Raw genomic sequence first — 24,708 nt, forward strand, 5'->3', positions numbered from 1 at the left:
TGGTACACTGACTACACCAGCTTCCTCCCTTCCGTGTTGCTAACAATTACCAACTCCCAATCATTCTACCCCATGCATCAGATTTTCTTTAGCATACAGCTCACAGCTCTTTTCTCCTTCCTAGTCCCTGCTGCATCCTGGGTGATTTCAACAGTCCACGGGACAATCCAAGCAAGTTCCTTGACCTTCAGTGGTGTCCTCCATCAACTACCCAATTCCTATAATCACACCCAGACACCTTTAGAATCACCTAAAAATGGTTCTAACCTCTGAAATCACTATAAATCACACACACTTTGGGACCACAAAATGATTGCTTTCCCATGTACTTTCATTCTCATTGATCTTCAACCTTATCAGGACCCCCAGTCCACTAATTCCTTCTGTTTCTTTTTTTCCTGCCTTCACTTCCCTGTCTTGGATTTTTGCCTTGCAAATATCCTAAACTCCCTTTTACCTTTACTACTTTGTTGAACCCACTTGGCAAAATCCCAATTCTGAACTAACCAACTAACCCCTTTCTCTGTGCTACACACAGGATCCTGAATTGCTGGAGGAAGTCACACAACCTGAGGGTATCACTATATATAAATTAACGGTTAACAACCTTAACTGAGCCCTCTATCCAGTCTGGAAACCTCACATTTCTCTAAGCAAACTTCCTCTCCCAGTCTTCACAACTATTCTTTCAAACTTTCTCCTCTCTCCTTCAATTTCCAACCCTCATGCCTCACCCTACATTCTCCCTCACAGAGAAAACAGACCAGTTAGGAACCACCCCTCCTCTTCCTTCTCTCCCATTACAACGGAAATGTTCTCCCATCACAGGGCAATTCTTCTGTTTGTGCACTGAATCTCCCTCCTTTCCGGGACCTTCAATCTCTTCTTGCCTATCAGATCCTTTCTTGTAATCATTTACATATCAACTAATCCGCTGCCCTCCCAAAAAAGGCCAACTAGGTGAAAGAGGCCAACCTGAAAAGGCTACATATGGTATGATTCTCACTAGATGACATTCTGGAAAAGGCAAAACTATGGAGATGGTAAAGAGATCCTCAAATTTAGTGTTTCAAAACAGTTCATATTACATCAAACTAATATGAACAGACTGCATTATGGAGTATTTAGCATTTTAAGTATTAGCAAACGAGGTTACTGAGCCACATGGCAAATGATCGAGACTGCCACAGCTATCAATTCCTCTTTGCTGTAGTTCTCAAAGGGAGTCCTTGAAGTATAACCCTATAAACCCCAACCACAGATTATAATCGTAAAGTAGAACACAGCTTTCCCATTAGAACAATGAAATAACCGCAAGTTCTGTTTCTGACAAAGCCCTCAATATCAAGTAAATTAAACCTTAGATAAAACTGATAAAAGCCGGGCGCCTGGGTGGCTCAGTCGTTAAGCGTCTGCCTTCGGCTCAGGTCATGATCTCAGAGTCCTGGGATCGAGTCCCACATCGGGCTCCCTGCTCGGTGGAAGGCCTGCTTCTCCCTCTCCCACCCTTCCTGCTTATATTCCCTCTCTCACTGTGTCTCTGTCTGTCAAATAAATAAAATCTTAAAAAAAAAAAAAACTGATAAAAGCCAAAATTCAAGAAATACAAACTCTGAGATGCCTTTAAATTGTAAGATTATGCTTCAAGTTCTACAATATGAGTATAAGCACACTGCATATACATCGATAATACAAGGGGTCCCAAAGTGCTACAAAAGTATACACTGAACCCAAAATTCGAAACAACTGTATCACGAATTTGAATTGTAGGAATCCTGCCAGTTACATTAAAAAACAGTCATCTTGAAAAGTGTTAACTTAGGGCGCCTGGGAGGCTCAGTCGGTTAAGCGTCTGCCTTTGGCTCAGGTCATGATCCCAGGGTCCTGGGATCTGAGTCCCGCATGGGCTCCCTGCTCAGTGGTGGGGGGGGGCTGCTTCTCCCTCTGCCTACCGCTCTGCCTACTTGTGCTCTCTCTCTCTTTGTCAAATAAATAAATAAAATCTTAAAAAAAAAATAAAAGTGTTAATTTAGATCTTTCTCAATAAGTTTCTCAAAGCAAAAAGGTGGTCAAAATTATTTTACTTTACGCAGTCTGCAGTGACTTTTCTCTACCACTAGATGGTACTATGAGCTTCAGAAATGGAGGGAATAAAAGGGAAGCCGGCTCCATTAATCACTGTTGCCAAGCTCAACTATCCTGCCCCAGTGTATCCTTATACTTGTACTCAACAAAGCCTAACTCTTAACCCTTGGTTTACCATACACATCTGGTCACTACAATCTTAAAGAGAATCAAACACACTTGTTAAAATCTGAAGTAACGAAAGGTGGGCAAGCTTCCTCTTAACCTTTGAACAAGGTTTTTTAATTGAATTCTAGAACTAAATGAGGAAAAAAAAAGGAAAACACTAAAGGTTTCTCAGTTGCACTTTATCACCTCTAAAATGTTTTGTTCTTATTATTTAAAGGCAAGTTTTTGCTGAAGATTATATATTTAAACCAGCACTACACTGAAGTATTGGAACTAATGTAGAGTCCCAAAGTAGAGGATATAGCCACAATCTAAGATATCAAAAAGGGTCACAAACTTTTTTTTTTATTTTTTTTTTTTAAAGATTTTATTTAGTTATTTGAGAGAGAGAATGAGATAGAGAATGAGAGCACAAGGGGGGAGCGGGAGAGGGAGAAGCAGACTCCCCGCTGAGCAGGGGAGCCCGACGCGGGACTCGATCCCGGGACTCCGGGATTATGACCTGAGCCGAAGGCAGTCACTTAACCAACTGAGCCACCCAGGCGCCCAGGTCACAAACTTTAATATGCTAACACTGATAATTACGTAAATCTTGACACAGGAAACCACTTCCTAAATCAACAGGTTCAAACCATTCTAATTCTTTTTTTTTATTTTAGATTTTATTTATTTATTTGACAGAGAGAAAGAGAGATAGCGAGAGCAGGAACACAAGCAGGGGGAGTGGGAGAAGGGAGAAGCAGGCTTCCTGCTGAGCAGGGAGCCCGACGTGGGGCTCGATCCCAGGACCCAGGATCATGACCTGAGCCGAAGGCAGACGCTTAACTGACTGAGCCACCCAGGTGCCCCTCAAACCATTCTAATTCTAAGCAACACGTTCTCAAAGGCTAACAAAAACTAAAGATATCTAATTTAAATGGAAGGATAGAACAATCTCAGATTAAATCTAAGCCTTTGTATATTGCTAGTAAAAGTATCAAAACCATCTGTTTGCAAAGGTGTGAAACAAGTCAGAATTCAATTTAAGAACTTTCCCATCCCTTTTAAAGACCAAAGACAACTTGGCTAACTACATATAAACATCCCTAACCTTGTTTTATATAAATTTAAGGGGAAACAAACTATAAAGTAATTTTAAAAGTTAATATATTTTAAAATTGATCACTTCTTATGAACATGTCTATATTTTCAAAAAAGTACAATGTGAAAATTTAACAGGAAGCCTGGTGATCACAAAAGGTACCAGTATCTCTAGCTGATCTGACAGTAAAAAAGATCCCAATTATTAATTTTACAATCTACTAACACTTACATGAACACAGAAATCCAAAATCACTAGCATCCTTTTTTCCTAAAGATAAAATATATTCTCAACGTACTCCTTACAAAAACTTCAGGGGTAAAAATTTTCTCAAAAATCCAGATCTTTTTCACTATGTAGTTTATCCTAACACTTTTCTTAATTCTTTGAAATGTATTCAATATTGAGATACACCTTATGGCAAAAATTAGTGTAGTAGAATTCACTCAAATTTCTTCTTGATGTTGAAAAGTGGCTACATGACGTACCTTCAGAGTTATGTGCCGTTTTCTTGTGTTTTCGGCAATAAACCCTATAAAAAAAATGAAGACATCAAAAATTATCAAGTAAACAAACTAAACTCGTTTTTCAAATTAAGAAAATGAGCAGTACACTTCACCCCATTCACAAGCTGGATTCCAAAAATCTTATTAAACGTCCTATGCCATTTCTCTAACCATTAAATTCCTTACCAAAAACCCCCTTTACAATGATGATGAAATGCTCTGAAATGGGAAAAACTTTTACAAAAGCCTAAAGAAAATATGACTGCTAAAAAAAACTTAAAGACAAGTTAAATAATTACATGTAAATTCCTTGTGAAGGTTTCTCTCGTATTTGAGCTTTATCATGCAATGCACAGTGGTAGTGGTATGTCCTGTGACATGTTTTCACATCACAACCAATTGTTGCTCCAGGACAATGGCACAAAGAACACATCTACAGCAAAACAATAAAATAATTATTATTAGTGTGCGATTTTGCTAAGGCCGTGATGTCAGGTTAGAGGCATATCAATCTCTGTCAAGGAAAACAAATTGGTTATTGAAAAGTTTTGTAACTAATAATGCTACTTTTGTTTTCTTGCCTAGAAATAATGTGAATAAAATTCTACTAGGGGTATTTTTTCCCCCCAGATTAAACATTGACAAAATTAATGGAATATTATTAATGTCTATTGTTTCACTGTGGTCAAGAGAAAATCTGAAATGTTACAAATCAGGAATGTAAGCTGTATATAACTTAGACCTTTTCACAATCCAGATTTTCCTGGAAATGGGTAACTGTGGAAAATGTCTCATACCAGAAAAAATTTTTCCTTCACACTTCCACTTAATGAAAATCGGAAAAAAACAAAACAAAACAAAACAAAAAAACAAAACAAAACCTCACATACTATTGGGGAACTTGGTAAAATCAACTTCAAGTGAGGGAAGAAGGATAAAAAATTGAGTAGATTTTTAAATATCTCAAGCTCTAAAAATATTTTGTGATGTAAATTTGTGAAAATATGCTCATCTATTTTAATTTAATCTATGTTACTTACCTCTTGTATTATGAATTCAGGCAAATAGAAGAATGGACTCTAAACAGATTTTAATGTAATTTACCTTCTGACTTTATTAGATAATTCCTATTGTTTAACTAGCTTATGCTCTCAATGTAGGAAAAAGCTCTTCAAACAAAAAAGCACATAACAATGACTGTTAGTGGTTTTGATTAACATATCATAGTATACGGTACTGAGTGGACTTTTAAGGAGGCTATCCTCCTAAGCTATAGATGCCATGCCAAAATAAATTCACTGTAAGGTAAATCTTAAAAACTGTTTCTTGGTTGCTAGATACCTCATTCGGAACTCTTCTCATTCCTCTATTAATTTTAACATAAAGAACACTTACCATCCTAACTTTTGGATTACTTGGCCCCTGAGCAATTTGGGTATACTGAGAAGCTAATATAAATTCCAATAAAATTCCTTACACTTCTCTAAGCAAGTCAAACACTCAACCTCTCATTCAAACTGTCATTTAAGAAATACTCCTGTCTAAGTCAGAAACATTCTCAATACAGGTACATCCCAGAAAACATGAGGGCCAGTGCCCATTATTAATACTAGGGAAATACTCCATTTCCTTAAATACAGAAACCTCAAAGTATTACTGTAAAAAGAAATATTGTGCCAAATTATCAAGCAGGAAAAGCTGTTAAATACCTTTGGGTGGCTTGTAAATTCTTGAGAAGGTGAGCATTCATACTACAGCTTAATTATGAAGTTTTATCATTTTAGCAAATTATATCTTTCATCAAAAAACACACTTACTATAGAAATTTTGGAAAACACAAGGGCAAAAAGGAAATTAAAAAAACAACTCATGCTTACCAAGCAGAAATGCACTTACAGTATGTCACAATGTTTACATGCAAGTATTTTTCTATGTAATTCTGTACATACTATTTTACAACCTGTTTTTTTTATCTTAACAAGTTGAACATTACCCCACCTCTTGAAGAACTCTACTGCAAGTAGTTCATCTTGAAATTTCATCAAAAATGGATTTGCACAGGTATATTTTGAAAAAAAAATTTTGAATTCAATTAGCAAGCAAAAATGAGAGGGGAGGGACTATTAAAAATACTGTACTTGGCTCAACACTGGCAAAAATACAGTGAGATGGGTCCTCTCATATCCTGCTGGAAATCACTGTATTCTGGATAGCAGCTTGCCTTATTTATCAAAGAGCTTTTAAAAAAGTTCTTATTGGGGCGCCTGGGTGGCTCAGTCGTTAAGCGTCTGCCTTTGGCTCAGGTCATGATCCCAAGGTCCTGGGATCAAGCCCCACATCGGGCTCTCTGCTGAGTGGGAAGCCTGCTTCTCCCTCTCCCACTCCCCCTGCTTGTGTTCCCTCTCTCGCTGTGTCTCTCTCTGTCAAATAAATAAATAAAATCTTTAAAATAAATAAATTAAATAAATTAAAAAGTTCTTATTTCCTGATCCGCTAACTTTACTATTAATCTAGTCTAAAAAAATGAGATTCAAATGATTTATATACATATCATCTTCATTGCAGAATTGTTTACAATAGTCCAAAATGTAAAACCACTCATGGAAAACAACTGAAAAATCTTTGAATTATAGCACACCCATATTTAGAAATATTCTATAGCCACTCTCCAAAGAAAACTTAATGGCATGGGAAAATGTTTATGTATAATACTAAATGAAGAATAAAGCAGGATACAAAACTATGTTAATTATGATCACAATTATGTTTATAAGTTCTTTGAAAATGGGAGGAAGTAGGTACAGCAAGATGCTGAGGGGCTGTCACTAGGTGGTTGGTTTTCTTTACAATTTCCTGTATTTTCTGATTTTTCTACAATGGGCAAAAATACTTTCACATACAAAAAATTATTTTGGGGGGGAATACACTAGCAAATACTTTTAATATCCATCTATCAGTTTATTGAGAATAAGAAGGAAACCAAATGTCCAAAATATATCAAAATTTGTCTTTGCTGGTTCTTAATTTAAATCTGCCCAAAGTATCATGAGTTAACTACAGCAATTTAGGACAGATAAAAATTTTTAAGTGAGAAAAAGCTCATTCTCACTTTTGTCAGTTCCTCAAGGAAGAAAGGAAGAAGATATTCCAATAAAAATGGTTTCAAAGAGTGGAAAATTCTTTTTAAGGTTAGCAGTAGGAATTTTTCTCAATTAGAATTTACTGGATCTATTTTAAGCAGCATTCATATAAAAGCCGAAATACCCACTTGTATATGAAATTCTGGCAAGATGCTAATAGCAAAAAGTACCCATAATAAAACTAAATATACAATTTAAACATGCTTATGTACCTATGAACACAAAATGGAAACGTAACTGTTATCTTGAAGTCTGCTATACTATACACCCCAACCCCTAAATAATTCTTTTATCCCTGAACTCCTGTGGGACTTAAGATACAGTATTCATTTTGGTTCTTACCATTTTACTTCCTTGTATGGCTAATTATGCTCATAAATGTACAGATTTTATCCATCAGTTGTTTCTAGACTTGAGTTTTTTGGAAGACTGACACTGTGCTTTACAAAGCAGTGCTTGATAAATGTGTTCACTTTAAGCTTACTGTTATTGAAGATTTTAATATCTTCCGGTATATTTTTTCTCATTCATGTTCTAATACCTACAGATTTAACATAATAATCTTCAAGCGTGTCTACAAATTTGAAGAGTCTGATCTAGAATTTGGAAAGGTAAAATTGAGAAGAATAATCCAGCTGAAGGGGCACAGAATGAAGAGAGGTGAGAATATTTGGGAGGAAAAGGTTAGCCCTGTGAGATACAAGGTTGAGAATCAAGACAGAAAAAGAAAAATTAGAGAAGTTGGAAAACCAGATAGGTGGCTGTACACTTTCCTTAAAAAAAAAAAAAAAAGTTATGGGAAATAAAACAAAGACGACCTCTCTTGAAAAAAGTAGAGTCCTAGGAAAATGGGATCCCCAACACAGCAAGGCTGCAGTTCGTTGGACCCAAATAATGTTATCCTGTATTTCTCTTTACATAAAACATTTGCCCTCAAATTTGTCACAGTCCCTACTGGGCTCCTAGCAGAAGGACTGTCAGCTGTCATTTAACATCAAGTTTGCACTACCCGTGACTCTTTCAAATGTGGGAAAATGAAAGTTAACCTGACAGGAACATGGTGAACTAACTGCGGACCTCTCCCCCCTGCAAAAATGTCTATCCCACACAGCAAATATTCTGTTGAGGGCTAATTTCCTGCCCCCAAAAGAAGTATAAATGTCAACTGTCAGCTTATCCTGTTCATACCCTGATTTCAAGTTCTTTAAGTAGAGGTGAAAATTTAATGATAATGATTTTTCTTTTATTTTTCCTCCTCTCTTCAGTTTGCTACCTAGTAGACCTAGTAAGCCTCAAAACTCAATCACCTCTTCTGAAATGGGGAGACTGGAAAAAAAAGGCCCCATCCTAGTACAGATGTTTGCACGTCATCTTTATAGTATGGTTAGAAGCTATACTAACTTTAAATTTTTTTTTTTTTGCTAAGAGTTATATATATTTAGGATGTATGGCACAATATTTTAACGTTAGTGAAATGCAACTTTGTATCCTTTAACCAACATCTCCGCACCCTCCCTGCCTGTCTGTGGTAACCACCATTCTAAAATCTGTGAAGCTATCCTATGTTAACTTTAAGCTGTACCTGACAAACTGAGTCTCAAGGGACTGACCCACAGATTAAAGAGGAACTAAGTCACACGTAAGAGCCGATAAAGGGAACCGAAAGGACTATGACTTAGCTAAAGTCCTGTGGGAGCCAGAGGCTGGCACGTACCTGCTCCTCAGTCAACTGAACCAAGCCAGGGCTGAAATTCAGTTTGTAAAAGGAAGAAGTCCTAAGGAATAAAAGGAGAAATACTGCTTTCTCAGTAGCTATGGGTGGCACGTACCTGCTCCTCAGTCAACTGAACCAAGCCAGGGCTGAAATTCAGTTTGTAAAAGGAAGAAGTCCTAAGGAATAAAAGGAGAAATACTGCTTTCTCAGTAGCTATGGGTAAAGCTCAGGGAAAACTCAGCCAAGGGCACAGATAGACACAAAGTAAAACTAAAATGAGATTCCCAACTTCTAGGATAGGCAAAAAGGGATGGCTTTTGGGGGAAAAGCTAGAGTCTGATGGCTAGACAGAGTCATAGGGAACCAAGGGACAAAGGGCTTGCTAAGACTTAGCTTTGCACAGCTTAACTGCTGTGTATGGACCATGTGTATCAGTGACTGACCACCACTGTATAGATATAAATCCTCACAGCCAAGTAGTTACTACTCTCAAGACATCTGCTCCAAGAAAAGAGCTATAAACATACGACAGTGCAAGAGAGGCTCCAAAATGAGGCCATATTCTTGAGTCTGTAGGCAAAGAAAACATGCCAAAAGCACTTGAGTTGGGAACAGGGTACCTAGGGTATCTGCACAGGAGACATGAGACAAAAATAAAGTGAGGGCAGTCCACCTTACACTGGTGTCTGTTGTTTTCAATAACAGATAACACTGCCTCCAGTAAAAACCAGAATGCGGGACAAGGCAGTTGGGGTAAGTTTTCAGAGCTGCCTAAAAAAATGCTCCTAAACTCCAGGTTCATTGCTTTACTTACAGGAATAAGTGACACCTATCCAACATGGTTAGAAAGCTCAGAGTGACCTCTGAATTATCTGGTTAAGTGACAGCTGTCTGATTTACAGGTTAAAAATTCCTAAGAAGAGAGGTGCCTGGGTAGCTCAGATAGTTGAGCGACCAACCCTTCATTTCAGCCCAGGTCATGATCTCAGGGTCCTGGGATCGAGCCCCACATCAGGCTCCATGCTCAGTGCAGAGTCTGCTTGAGATTCTCTCCCTCTCCTTCTGCCCCTCCTCCTGCTCTCACTCACTGTCTCTAAAAATAAATAAACCTTTTTTAAAAACTCCTATGGGGTGCCTGGGTGGCTCAGGTGGTTAAGTGTCTGCCTTTGGCTCAGGTCATGATCTCAGGGTCCTGGGATCGAACCCCACGTCGGGCTCCCTGATCCAGGAGGAGTCTGCTTCTCCCTCTCCCTCTGTGCGCACGCGCACTCTCTCTCTCTCTCTCTCAAATAAATAAATAAAATCTTCAAAAAAAAGTCCTAAAAATAGCACTGCATGGTAGGGTGGAACATGAACTCAGGACTGTTTCTGGTTTATGCTAGGGCTACAATTAAAAAAAAACAGTTCAGCATTTTGAAGAGCGTCTTATAAAAGCACAAATTTCACATTATTAATAATAATAAACTTTATATAATAATTAGGTCTAAATGGAAAGCTAGTAAGCAAAAATGACATCTGAAAGCCATCAAAGTCATCAGAAAAGCACACACCTGATAGGTTAGGACCTTAAATTCCAAGTGTTTCTAAAAAACAGGGCCACTGAAAAGTACTTGTTTTTACTAGAGTAACAGACTAAATCTAAGCAGTTACTGAACAAATCAGTTCAGAAATCTTTTTAGAACTGGAGGGCCATGAACTAAGTAAGCCTATCAAGTTCGTCCTTAACCTAGTCCCCTGACCTTGCTCTGAATACCACATACTCCATACTCATACTTTATGAGTCATCACTGATGAGCAATTTAAATTCTCTTATTGTAGCTTTTCAAGGTTTTTTTTTTTTCACCTGAAAACATTCAGAGTTTTTCTGAGCTCAGATCGATAGGTTCAGGCTGTTCTCAGGTGTAGGTCTCTCAGGCTGAGGGTACTCTAAACTCTGAACATGCTGCCTGCTATTCTTAATCAGTGAAGAACGTCAAATACACATCCATGCTCAAGTAAGTACCAAGATATACCCCCAAACCAGACATAGATTATTTTACATTACTGGTTTGGGTTCTCCTCCATTAGCACAAATAAATGAGAACTAGTTATATAATGACATAAATTTACATTATTCCCAATTACAAAGAAGTATTTAATGAAGGCAAAGGAAAAAAAATTAACTTATTCAGTAATAGTCAAAGACCTGATTTTCTCCATCACTGGACTTGAAGTTTCTCTTTCGCCTTACATTCATTCTCCTTAATCACCTCCAAAGTAAAGCAAAATTCATTTTAATATAAATGACAGGTAAAATATTTGCACACATTAAAATTAATCTGCATGCCATAATCTGAGCTTTATTAAAAAATACACATATAGATGAATACACTCATGATGGATTTACACTTAGTTACACAGATGACAATGAGGCCAGTGAACAAATCTGCAGGAAGAATTTACCTGTTTTTCCACAAAAATACCCTAAGGCAGGGTCCTGCAAGTCCAATCCAGCCCACCAGCCATTTCTGAAAATAAAGTTTTATTGGAACACAGACATTCTCATTTCTTTGTGTATTGTCTGTGACTGCAACTGAGACAATACAGCTGGCAAGTCCTTAAATATTTATAATCTGGCCCTGGACACAAAGTTTGCCGACCCCTCTCCTAAGGCACTCTTGGTCCATAACCAAGAGTGTTCATCAAAAATCATTGGCGGGGGCGGGAGCACGGGCGCCTGGGTGGCTCTTGGTTAAGCATCTGCCTTCGGCTCAGGTCATGATCCCAGGGTCCTGGGATGGAGCCCCCGTGTTGTCAGGCTCCCTGCGCAGCAGAGATGTGCTTCTCCCTCTCCCTCTGCCCCTCCCCCCACACTGGTGCACGCGCTCTCTCTCTCTCAAATAAAATCTTTTAAAAAAATTATTTGGGAACCTTTTTCAAAAGATACATGCCTGCACTCCCCTGCTCACTCCCCTTCAGATTTCATAGTTGGGTAAGGACCACTGCTCTAAGGATTTAGTAGCACCACTGACCGATCACCTGGTATCTTCTGCTTCTCTGTATGCAGTGAACAGCCGTAGCATTCTAGGCACTGTGGGCACTCCGTTTTGTCCTTACTGAATGCTAAATGAGCCATTCACTCTACTTTAAAATAGCACTGGCATTTAATACTTACCTAGTATTTTTGCCCACTTCCTCCTCCTTGAAACTCTCCCCCCTCTGACTTCTACGACATCACTTTCCCACTGGAACACATTTCAAACGTCACTTTCTATGAAGCCTTCTGACTTCCCCAATAGAATTACTGATGCTCCTCCATCCCAGCTCTCCGGTGGCATTCTCTACATACTCCTAAGGCTAAACTGTATGTATTCACAGTGGCACTGCCACCGAGGTGTCTCGCCTTGTGCTTGGGACAAAGTAGGCACTAAATTAAATAACCGATAAATGGACAGAGAGATGAATTCTAGATTCTAGGGCGAGGGCTTGACAAATACCATGCCCAGGGAAACAACAAAAATAACACCACACTGGGCCAGGGAATGTTGAAGAAACATGCAAACCCTCCTGGGTGAGGCATACACAGCTCTCCACCATCCTGAACAAACAACCAACTGGATTTTTTCCCACTAGATTTCTCTCCTTCCTTTTCAAACCGCTAGAGCTGCAAACCACACTAGAGCACTGATTAACCAGAAAAGAGGAATTTTACGCTCTACCATTACTTCCCTGGCCAATCTACACCTAGCCCATTATTGAGGTTTCACACTATTATCCAACTGAAGCTCTTCTCCAACAACCCAACAATTAATGAGTGCCCACCTATTGATCAGAACGCTATTGAGCACAAATGAGACATCAAGTACTGTGCGAAGTGTCTTCCATGCATCATCCCCACTTAATCCTATGCTAGGCCAAGAGAAGAGTCTCCACCCTCCCAGAGACCAGAATATAGTGGGGAAGAAAGGCTTGCACACATGTAACAAATACCAGGCATATCATGTTAAACTCTATGACAGAGGTGAAGTTTGAGCTGAACTTAAAAACAGAACTGAGAGGCAGCTAGGAAACAGCTAGGATGAATAATATCAGTATGTGCACAGCAGTGGGGACAAACAGATGTTTGGGAAGCCAAGAGGACAGAGAATGAGATCAAGAATGGACAAGGTGAGTTATGACTTCTGAAGGACAGGCTGAGGCCTCTGGGTATGATTTTGTATCACGAAGGCGTCAGTGCAAGTTCGAAGTCAGGGAAGTAGAGATCCAGCAATTAGCAGCAGTATGTTGGAAGGATGGGAAAGGAGGACTGCGTACAGGGTAACATTACAAAAGAAAAGTCAGCAGAGACATCCCAAAGGAGAACCAATGTGACAGATGTGTAAGAAGAGTTGAAGGTAACGGATTCAGAAAGAGAATCGGGGTTCCGGGCAGGGAAGATGATGAATAATGGCTTAGACAGGTTGAGTTTTAAGATGCCCTTGCAGGACATTTACGTACAGCAGACAAATATGCTGCCATGATTATATTTCATTCTCCACAATGACTACTGTATATCCCTTTTCTCCTGAAAACTGCTTTGCCTGTCCCCATCCCCTCCTATCCAAGATGAAATTCCTGCCTAAGGTTTAAAGACCTTACCATTATCCCACCTTAACTCGAATCCATTACTGCCGGTCTCAATGACCCATTCTGGTAGCTAACCTATTTCCTGGACTCATTCCCCCCTCCCTTTTTTAAATGTTGCCATTTCTAGGAAGCAGTCTTACTTACCTAAATAGGCAAGGCTCCTCCCACACAGAAAAAGGTGTACCTATGAATTGTCATATATGCAGATTCATGGCATACCTAATATTTAGATCATAAACTCTCAAAATCAGATACCCCATTTCTCTAGGGTGCCAAACACTCCATTAGAACCATGTTAAACTGGTCTTTCCATTTTTAGAGGCCACAAAAAATATCTTGAGGGTAACAAAGAATCAGAATACTCTTACCTAGTACGTATATATAAGATTTTTGTCCTAAAAACTAACAGTGCTATTAATACATGTTAAAAGGAGTCTGATTATGTCCGAAATCCAGTAGTATTTCCATATTTTTCAAAAAACTACTAAGCTCTAATAATTATATTTTTTAAAATCTGATTTTGGGTTGGATAGCTTAAAAGGCAGTCTAGTATAAGCTGGGGTGATCAAGAGTTCTAGCTGTGGAGTTCACTGGCCCTAAAGTCAAATGGCAGCTCTGCCACTTAGTAGTAATAGGACCTTAGGCAGGTTACTTCTCCAGGCCTCAGCTTCCTTGTCCATAAAGAGAGAATTAATACCTCCCATCTCACATTATGATTGTCAGGATTATAAAGAATCATGTATTTAAAGTACTTTGCCCACATATTAAGTGTGCAATAAATGTTAGCTATTTCTACTATCGGGGAAAAAAAAAAAAACAGGAAAAATGTTCAGAGGCTTTCTTTAAACGTGTAAAATTTAGTTTGAAAAGGGGAAAGTTTGGGGTGCCTGGGTGGCTCAGTTGGTTAAGCGACTGCCTTCAGCTCAGGTCATGATCCTGGAGTCGCAGGATCGAGTCCCGCATCGGGCTCCCTGCTCGGCAGGGAGTCTGCTTCTCCCTCTGACCCTCCTCCCTCTTATGCTCTCTCTCATTCTCTCTCTCTCAAATAAATAAATAAAATCTTTAAAAAAAAAAAAGGAAAGAAAAGGGGAAAGTTTAGGAGTGACCTGTGGATACTCATCAAGTATATGAAAGATTTTCCAGTTTTAATAAAGAAAAAACCCAAATACTTCCTTTAATGGAAGGAGAGAGACCTAGAATAAACAGCTTAAATTGAGATAATTAAGTTATAAAGAAGGATGAATTTCTCAGTTCTGAAGAGTGTCATATAATTATGGTCATGATTCAAGTTGCTTGGGTAGAATCACAACCTCGGGATATATTTAAGAATAGCAGAGATGAAAATGTTTTGTTGGATGGCTTGGAGGCAATCTTGCATAGGGGTTGAGGAAGGTGAACTAAATGGCCTTCTGAACTCCTGTTCTCAGAGTGATACATCGGACACAGTTACCAATTCCAACGGTAACTATCCGATGTAGATACTCTTAATGATTTCACCACCTAGCTTCAACCAGAAAGAGTATGTTCTTCAAATGTACTCCTCCCAAGTATCTCCTTAAAGAAAATGAAAACGGGGACGATGATTCATATAATTTTACTTGGAAATTTGCATTTCTTGGCTCGATGGCTGGAGAATTAAGAGTAGATGGTACAGATGTGGTGTCTCCATATGGCTGCAAAAGGAACTGGAAACCATTCTGGAAAAATATATATCTGTCTTAACTGCAAAAACAAAGACTCAAATGATAAAATCCTTAGTACTCTGGCACATTCTTCCTGGTCCATCTTGGTGCCGAAAAGTAATGCAAAAGAGATGAATGTGCTCATACAGAATTGCTTTCCTCCCCTGATCTTTGTGACTGACATGAAAACCTTGGAAAACTGCGGGTGGCAGTAAGAACACAGAAACCACATACCTGTACCTCCTGTTCTGTGATCTCCCACTCTCTCAAGACTCTGACCCATCTGGTCACCTAAACACTTTCACTGCAAGCCCCAGACTCTTTTCTCTTTACTTTTCTGTTGGGCGAGTGAGTACCTATCTTAAGCCAACACCAGGTATAGGCTGGAACCTGACTTGAAAGCACCCAGGAACCAGCACTCCTATTTATTTTCAACAGGTATTCATGACCTATTTTTCACCTAGAAATCAAAGTTAAATATATGAATGCTACTCTAGCCCTATCCCCTATGTAACTTATTTAAATTCTGACAGTTGGGAGAAGGAGAAGAAGCAAAACTATGTACTAGGCTCAAGAGTTCCCTCCTTGTGACCCTATTCTTTACTACTAGATGCCCACAGCCTCAAAATAGCTTTTTAAACATCTTTCCTAAGGTAACTCTATCTTTCATAGAACTGTTTAGCCACGGGAACATTGCTGTTTAGTAAGCAGTGATACAGCATTATCTGTTTACCATTGGCGAAAAGACAAATAAGTTAACAACCTGTCTAAAGTTACATAATGTGTCAGTGGTGGAGTTATTGGAAAAAAACAAAAAACAAAAAACAAGCCTCATGACTTTCCCAGCCAGCATGCTTTTCGCTAGCCTACAATGCCATTAGCAGGATATTATTTATAAACACTAACTACAATGGGTGCTATCATTTATCAAGTCCTAACCACGTGCTAGGCACCATGCTAAGTCCTGTATAGTCTCTCTTTTAATTCTCACAATATCCCTGTGAGACAAGTCCTGTCACTATCTCCTTTTAGCAGGTGAGGGAAACATGGCGCAGAGAAGTAGATAACTTGCCCAGGGTCATCCAGCTAGTTAGTGACAGAGCTAGGATTCACATCCAAGTCTGTTACTTACTACAGCTTGTGGTCTGAACCGCCAATGTTCTTCCACTCCCTAGATCAAGGGACAAATTTAATTCTTTATAACTCACTACACTTGGGAAAAAATTAACTCCCTGCACCATACCATTAAAAATTAATCAAAACAATTTATATTAGTGAAACCTGTACAAAGTTCTGGTGCTCTCTTCACAAACAAGTCCAAATAAATGAAATCTCCACTGGATTTAGCAATGCTGCCAGATGTACACTGCTGCTTCATGTAAAACTAGGCCTTGGATTTGTTAATAGTAAGTAACATTAGAGACCAAAACGGCTCCCGTTCGGACCAGAGCTGTCATGCCAAGTGACAAAAATGCTAACAAGTCAGGACGTAGAAGCATTTTCCAGGCATATTCATAATGCCAAGGAATAAATAATGGGGTAATAAGGTTTACAGTACAACCACTTTCAGGTAAATAGTATTCTTTCTTTACATCTGAATTTGTTTTTAAGGACTAAGAAATAAAAACATACTGCTCTGTTTCTCAAAAATCAGCAAGCCTTGGGGCGCCTGGGTGGCTCAGTCGTTAAGCGTCTGCCTTCGGCTCAGGTCATGATCCCGGGGTCCTGGGATCGAGCCCCGCATCAGGCTCCCTGTTTGGCAGGAAGCCTGCTTCTCCCTCCTCCACTCCCCCTGCTTGTGTTCCCTCTCTCGCTGTCTCTCTCTCTCTCTCTGTCAAATAAATAAATAAGATCTTTAAAAAAAAAAAAAATCAGCAAGCCTTAAAAACATGAGGAAATCTGAAACCACCAAATAAAAAATCACACTAAAAAAAAATGAAGCATTCTATTACTACTACAGTTTTGGGGGTGGGGGAAGATAAATACTTTCAGTTAAGGTCTCACTGCCACAAAAACTGTCTGACCTCTGAATTCCCATTTGCGCCAATACTGATCCTAGGGTTTTAGACTATCCTAAAGCAAGTCTCAAATCCTTGAACTTCTTCATATTGCTTTTTTTTCCTACTACTACAAGACTGACAACTTCTAAAAAATCGTTTATTCCTGGTCATCGAAATGATAGTTCCTAGTTCTGCTCCTCAGATTCTTTGTGAAATATGAGATTATCCAGTGCCTAAGAACATAGACTTATGTTCTGCCCAACCCATCTTTAAAATAATGGAGCACTTAATAGTGAAGCTACTGACGGCACATTTGCAGATATAATTTCAGTAAAGGGTTCAAAGGAGAAAATAATAACCAAATGAAGAGACATTGTTTCAGTGTAAACCATAATGGATCATAAATACCAACTGAGATGATGTTACTTTTCCAAAAGAGCAACATAGTATCCTGCCAACCTGGTTGCTAGAAGAAGACAATTACAGGATCATTCAATGTAGCAGAGTTTCACACAAACAGTAAAAGCCATCAAAAGTGATACTAAGTTATAAATGCTGGGTTATATAGCTGAACCACAGTCATACACTGCAAGCGCTAACATTTTCCTGCTGAAAGGGTACGGTCATCTTCATTTATGATGACCACAATGACTTTATGATGGAAGATGAAAAGACATCTGAATTATGAAAATTCACCTGAATGAAGACTTCAACACATGATACATTCAAATTAAGCAAACTGCTTGTTTTCTCAGTCAACACAGCCTCCAAGAAGATTCTGATTCTTTTTGAAAAGGAAAACAAAGTGAATAATATAAATATTGATTCACTCCTTTTTTGTTGAGTGGTAAATAAGTTAAGCCCAACCTTGGAATTTCTGGTTTGGGGGCGGGGGGGGGAAGACTGCAATTTAAAATCATAATGTTAATAATGCAATAACACTGTAAACTAAGCAATTTCCTCCTTAATGAGCTTAAAATAAGTTTTATTCTCAAGAGGCAGAAATACCAACTTACCAGCTTCGTGCCTCTTTTAATTTCCTTTTGGACATCTTCAATAGAAAATCCACCAAGACTTTCGTTATCAGAGTGTGATGATACCAAAGCAGATGAAAAGAGCTATAAATTACATTTAAAAGAAATTAAGGTTCACATTTAAAGAAATTGCAGTGAAACAGTGAATAAGATGTTAACTTTACAAGGAAATTTTCTAGTAAAAATGGCATAGCATTAGTGAGAAACCATCTGTTTAAAATTTTAACTGAGTTTTTTCGTATTTGGGAATATTCATTGTCAGGATTCTCAGGGTTTCAGGTGTCTCGGTTGCCAGCCTATACTTACCATGCACTTATGGTGTGCTGCCACCTTCTGGTTTTCAGATATAAGCAACTGTCCACATTCCTTGTCTCTATTTGACTTACAAAAGCCACATTTGCGCTGTCTTGTAGGCCCCTTTTTCTGTTCAACTGAGCTTGACATGATTTTTAAATTGCTTTTAGAATGCCACTTTAAGCCTCAAGAAATGCTACAGAGAATAAGAAGGGCAACAAAATGGTTAATTTCACTTTAATACCCGTTTGCACAGTCATGTAAGTTGTTTAATATTTAACCTAAGTTTTAACGTATGCATTTTAAAATGGCTATTTAGTATAGACAAATTAATATTAAAACCTATGATGCCTCTGTAATGAAAAAAATGAACATATGCATAAAGACAAGGTAATGAAATAATTCAGGAAAATCAAACTGCTCCCAAATTAGGGGATATGTGAAATAATTAAAACGATTTCTGTGTGGATCGATAAAAAATGTACAATGTGTGATACTAAAACAACCATCTGCTGACATAATTAATATAAAATATTTTTCATGTATAGCTAGATGCCTCTTCAAGGAGACCAAGAATTATGTATCTAAGAGCAGAGCAGAAACTTCTAAGAGAAGGACACAATATCCAGAGTGAACAGAATTCTAAAATTGCACAATTCCTTAAAGTTCACATATTGATAAACCAACAAAAGACAAATGAATGCACTTAACCATGACTCTGGAACATTTATTTTTTTTAAATCTGAATTATTTTTAAGTTTAAAAAAAATCATGTATACATCTTTAACAAATTTTTGCTATTGTATTCCTTTTTAGAGTAAAGAAAAATTAAACTTATAACAGTCTATTCAAAAAAGCATGCTTTAGGAACCAATTATTTATTTTAAAAAACTATATCATCTGACTCTGAGGCTTACTCCAGAAGCCTGCTTATCAAATTAAAGTTACAAATGGACAGTGGAGTTCTAAATGTAGTAACTTCCACATTAAATTAGCAATATTATATAAAAGGAAGGAAAATTTTTCTGAATGACCCTTAAATCTAGTCAAATTATAGGTAGCGGAGTCAAACAAAAAAAGGGAAGAAAAGCTCTAACATAGAAGGTTTCAGATTTAGATCATCAATCTCAACATGGATTCTTAAGAATCTGAACAAGTGTAAAATCGGTGATGTGACTTGTGTAGTTTTCCCAAATCAACCAAACTAAGCAGTTCAGGATCCAGGTTGCTACAACACACATCACAATCAATAACATCTCCAATTTTTGTCTTAAAATTTACTGAAATTCTTCCTGTTTTTCTACATACTTGAATATTTTCATGATACTGTGTTGAAAATTGGACTCACTAACACTACATCGTAGCTTTCTGAGAAGCACTTGCTCCCCAACAAGAACAGTAGCAGCTGGATGCCAGCAAGGTGGTAGCTGCAAACCATTCAGGGTTTTACAATATAAAAATACAGACACGGAATTAAAATTTAAGGTGAAGCCACAAAGAAACAGGTCTTTTTATCGATTTAGACCTAGGGTTGTTTTTGTTTTGCTTTATCTTGTTTTTTAAAAACAAAACTTCAAAGGCCTTGGCAGTCTCTGCGTTGATGGGTTTAACAAACTCTTAATGCTATCTACAATTTTAAATACCTCAGTCTTCCAAATGGCATCCGATACTTTACAACAGTACTGTATTCATAGCACTGGCTATAAACCATGAAACTGATTGAAAACAGGCAGCAAATACTTTTAGGATTAAAGAAAAAAAGGACATAACAGAGAAACAAAAGAAACAAAAGGGGAAGTGTGTTTGCATTTGTACAGGCAAATATGTGTTCAGTTGCTTTATCAAGAATATAGCTGCCAAAATCTTTAAAATTAACCATGCAAAACACCAAAATTCACAAATAGCGCCAAAATTTGCTATGTGAGTTCTAAATTAGCTTTCTTTACTACTATGCAATGAATAGTAGGCACTCTGAAACCACTGTAATGTATTCAGCATTTCTCCCGGTCATCCTTGGCCAGTTCAAAGGATGGCACATTACGAATCTTATCTGTACAGACATCTTTAATGTGTAATTTCTGTACAATCCTAGCCTACGCTATAAAACCGGTTTAAGATCTTAAAAAGGTCCTAGAGTAGAAAAGCACTTTTTTTTCTTGAAATTAATTCTGAAAATGGTGTCCCTCAAATTCTATCCGTATTGAATTCTGCCTCTTTGAATTTATAAACAGGTACATTTCTCCTCCTAATTTTGAGAATTTCCTTTTCCAGATATCAAAGACCCAAAAATCTAAGAGAGGAAAAATGGTACGCTTTATTTTGCATTCAGAAATATTCTAGTGTCTTAATCAGTTTAAATTGGTAAAGCAAACAGAAACACAAAAAAAGTGCACCAAACCAATTAAAAACTTTCCCCAATGTACAATGACTAAATGGATTTTTCCACTAAAATTCAAATAATGCATCTGTGCATATCTTGCTAATTTTTTACAGCCTTCTAGTAAAACATGAAGTGGGGAACATCATGGAAACAATGACTCCTAACAAAAATGTCTTTATCATAAAAATACAGATTTTTATCTAATGCTGTCTCATTTGTGGTCTCTAGTTAGGGAAAATAAGGGCATTCCAAGGACCAATATTAAGGGATTCATAATGATCCACACAGCTCTATGGCCTCTTAATTTCAGTATAAAAGGTTTTTCAGCGCATGCAGAGATCAAACTTTGATGCTTTTGCCCAACAATGAAACCTTTTCCTTAAAAGAAACAGAACATTATGGATAATGTTATAAAGCAGAAATAAAAAAGCAAAGGCATCGGTGTGAAAAACATCATTTAAATGTCTGGCAAAATATAAAAGCTCGATTAGTTAGGCTGAAACAATCAATGCGTTCCTGATTTTACAAGATGCTGTAAAGCACCAAGGTAGAAATAACCTGAAACATCAAGGAGAGCATTCAAGAACCCAATCGAGAGCTCATTCAATGTCTGGTATCTGAAAGACCATTTTCACAGAAAAACAAAACAAAACAAAACAAAAACTGCAGTTCCGGAAGATCAAACAATTCCGCACGCAATCAAGCTGAAATATACAGTTCAGAATATATAAACGTGATCCCCAAAGAAGCAGTATTTCTGTCAGGAAAGTTACAGCGGAGAGAAATAAACGAGTAAGAGATGAACCGGAAGGGCACCTGAATTTGGTTGCACGATATTATTACATGTTTCGCACTGCTTTTTGCGGTTATTCAAAAGGAAACTGAAGGAATTTTCCAGTTGCTTCAAACCCAAGGGTAAGAAAGAATTTGAACTGTATGAATAAGACCTGATATTACGTACTAAGCCGATGAAAACAAAAGGTTTTTCAAAAAGAAAGGATTTTTCAACTTCCACGCAGGATATCGAAACGAACAAATTTCAAAAGAATGCCGTGCTGTTCGTCCATATAATAAAGGATGGTACACATAACGTACCGGATCCTCTCCCCGTTATTTATTCCTCAATACACACTAGACTCCAAGACCTCCCTCTAATCAAGCGCTGGATAAACTCGCAAAACTATCTTCCTCTAAAACACTTTAGCAGGTCCTTTCGGTCGGCAAGTCAGGGTCCCCTAATCGTCCTTTTCCAATCCTCCCGAATCCAGGAAGCTATCCCACCACTTTCTTTAACCCTCCTTCCCCAGGAGTTCGCCCTCAAACAGTCTTCGTTTCAGATCTCAGTTTCGCCCCTAATTCCCCCCACCCCAGAGTTCCGTAAAGCTAACCCTCTTGCCATCCTAACCATTCTTCCTCTTACGCTTCCCAAACTGGGAGTCTCCCTCCTTCCCAAATATGTCCTAAGCGATGGCAAAGACTAAAAATCCCCAGTATTTTTTCCTCCCTAAATGCTGCGCCCCCTCCCCCGAAGTCTAGGCTTAAGCCTAGCCTCTCCCTTAGCTCCTCCAAAGCACTTTTCTCAGCAGCCTCTCTGCCAAGCGCCTTCAACGAGCGGCGCTTCTGGGGTCCTTGACAATAAAGCGAGACCACCAAGAGTCCCCCTTAACAACGGGCAGGGGCGGCGGCCTGGCCATCGCCATCCTCCTTGTCTTCTCCCGCCGGGCAGAGAATGGGGGGCCCCAAGCTACCGTGGGGACTCACCGGCGGGGCCCAGAGGCGAACGGCAGCGGAGAAGCGCCAATGCGGGGAAAGAGAAAGAAGTCGGTGTCGGTTCTCCGGCAGCGCCTGGGAGCGGGGCTCTGTCGCCGGAGGTTGTTTCCTTTCATTCGAGGAGAGACGGGCTCGCGGAGCGCCCTTACGTCGCCCCCCTCGCACGCAACGACTCAACACAGCGTTAATACGTCTCGAGCGCGCCGCGGGCCCCGATTGGCTGCACGGCCGGGCAACTGAAGCCGCAGAGCCATGGCGCATGTGCGAAGGCCGCCCCCAGTACGGATCGGGGCGGCAGGCTCCGCCTCCTGCTCGCGCGCGTACCTTCTATTCTCCGGTCCGCCGCTCAGCCAAGTGTTTGGGGGCCGGATCCGAGGAGATAGAGAAAGAGATTCAAAGATATCGCTGTGGGTCGGGCGGAGAAGGGGCAGGGTTGGGACTAGAAACCACTGGACAGGGGCTCTGGGTAGCCAGTTTTCAATAGTGATTCAAGTGGGTAGGCCTGATCCCTTGCACTTGTTCACCGAGGCCTTTTCACATCCATTATTTCATTGTACTCTCGTGGCATCCCTTTGAGGTCCTCCGTTCTCTCATTTTACTGCCAGGAAAGACTGAGAAGCTCGTAGTGGAGTCAGTCGGCCTGGATTTCAATCCTCGGGCAAATCATTTTCATCCCCGTACCTGAAAAAATTTTTTTGTCTTTAAGATGGGGATTAAAAATAAGATCTCACGGGTTTATTGTGAAGAAGAAATGAGATAATGCAAGTTAAGCGTGTATGAGCGTCCCTGGCATATAACAGGCCCTCTATAAATGCGGAGATTATCATAATCAGAAAAAGATAAGTGCTTTTCTTTGTAACTCAACACAGGTAAACGCGACAGCTAATCGAGCGCTTTCCTCTTTGATGTATGGAGCCTGACTGCTTGGGTTTGAATCCCAGCTCCCCCACTTCTAGCTCTGTGACCTTGAGCACGTTGCATTACCTCTCCGTCCCTCAGTTCCAGCACGTCCAAAATGGAGATCACAATGGTATCCATCTCATAGAGCTGCTAAGAGAAATGAGTTAATACATGTAAATCACAGAATAACACTTGGGCACATAGTATGCCCTGTGTAAGGGTCAGCCTTTGTTATTTTCTCCTACGCTCACAGACTAAAAGCCAGTGGTTTAAAAAAATAAATAAAAGCCCTAACAAACCAATGAAAATTTAAAGATGCCCGCTACGTAGCTATTTTTCCTGTAAAAGGGGGGAGGGGGGCGGGGGCGTGGTGGATTTCCATTGTTGCGATCCAATGCTGTTACTACACTGTTTCATCCTTTTAATTTTTCCCTGCAATGTCAACCTTAAATTGTAATCCTAGAGAAAACAGTGATCGTGTTCTTGTAACATTGTATCCCATACAAACAGGTATCAAAAAAGGTTGGACAAAGCAGTCATTTAGCCGCACGGGACCCTCAGCCCTTTTACTCATCTATGCACTCATTTCAACGATTTGATTCAATAAACATCAGCGAAACTACTAAGTTCCAAAACACAAAAGAGATACAGATCAACTCAATCCCTAACCTCAAGTTCATGGTCTAAAAAAGGAGACAAAGAAGCAAACAGATAAGGTATGGTGTGATAAATGCTATAGAAAGGTGTGTGCCTGGTACGGCCGTCCTCCCACCTATTACGTACAAGGCCCCATGCGAAGGTAGAACACAACAGTGAATAAGACACAGCCTTTGCCCTCAACTATTTACTGTCTAACAAGGAAAAAACAAATAGCTATGATAGGAGATGGACTGCAGCACTTGCCTTAAGAGGTGGAAAGGAAGTGCAGGAAATGTTCCAGAGAGGAAGAGCTCAGCAACCCTAGTGAGTTTCAAGCCCCAGGTCTGCTAGCCAGTTTCAATTAGCATGACTGATACATGCAGCCTGTTATTTCAAGGACTACAGAAAGGAGTCAGATTGCGACAACACGCTATTAACAATGCCTGAGGATATAGCACAGGATCTCTTAATCTCTTATTGATCCACCAGCACACTCCCACCAACACTCTTCCAGTCCTTCTTCAGGCTCTAGATCCAGCTTTCTGTACCTCATTTCAGCAAAGGCCTTAACTTCCTGACTTATTTAGAGTTGGGCCATCTGAGCTAAGTGACTTTATCTTGTACACCCATCCTTTCTTGCTTCCTTCAAGACTCAGAAAGAACTGTCCTTCCAGCTTTTTAAAGCTAAGGCTGTAGTTTTAATCACGTCT

General features: G+C 39.2%; 1 protein-coding gene across 3 annotated transcripts in view; it reads right to left on the reverse strand.

The window, feature by feature from the left end:
• The window catches only part of PHF6 (PHD finger protein 6), a 47,921-nt gene extending 25,283 nt beyond the window's left edge, over positions 1-22,638 (reverse strand). The window contains exons 1-5 of one of the 3 annotated variants that reach the window (XM_006744874.3): positions 22,451-22,637; positions 18,322-18,505; positions 17,998-18,099; positions 4,140-4,273; positions 3,823-3,866 (exon numbers count right to left, since the gene is read on the reverse strand). In XM_006744874.3, the coding sequence (XP_006744937.1) occupies positions 3,823-3,866; positions 4,140-4,273; positions 17,998-18,099; positions 18,322-18,459 (418 nt within the window). In that variant the 5' untranslated portion in view covers positions 18,460-18,505; positions 22,451-22,637. Of the gene's footprint in view, positions 1-3,822; positions 3,867-4,139; positions 4,274-17,997; positions 18,100-18,321; positions 18,506-22,450 lie in introns of all 3 variants that reach the window. The other 2 variants (XM_081808234.1, XM_081808235.1) reach the window with 2 other exon arrangements.
• Positions 22,639-24,708: the final 2,070 nt, after the last annotated feature.

This window comes from Leptonychotes weddellii, chromosome X, assembly GCF_054177405.1.
Source record: "Leptonychotes weddellii isolate Sample4059 chromosome X, ASM5417740v2, whole genome shotgun sequence".
Classification (NCBI taxonomy): domain Eukaryota; kingdom Metazoa; phylum Chordata; class Mammalia; order Carnivora; family Phocidae; genus Leptonychotes; species Leptonychotes weddellii.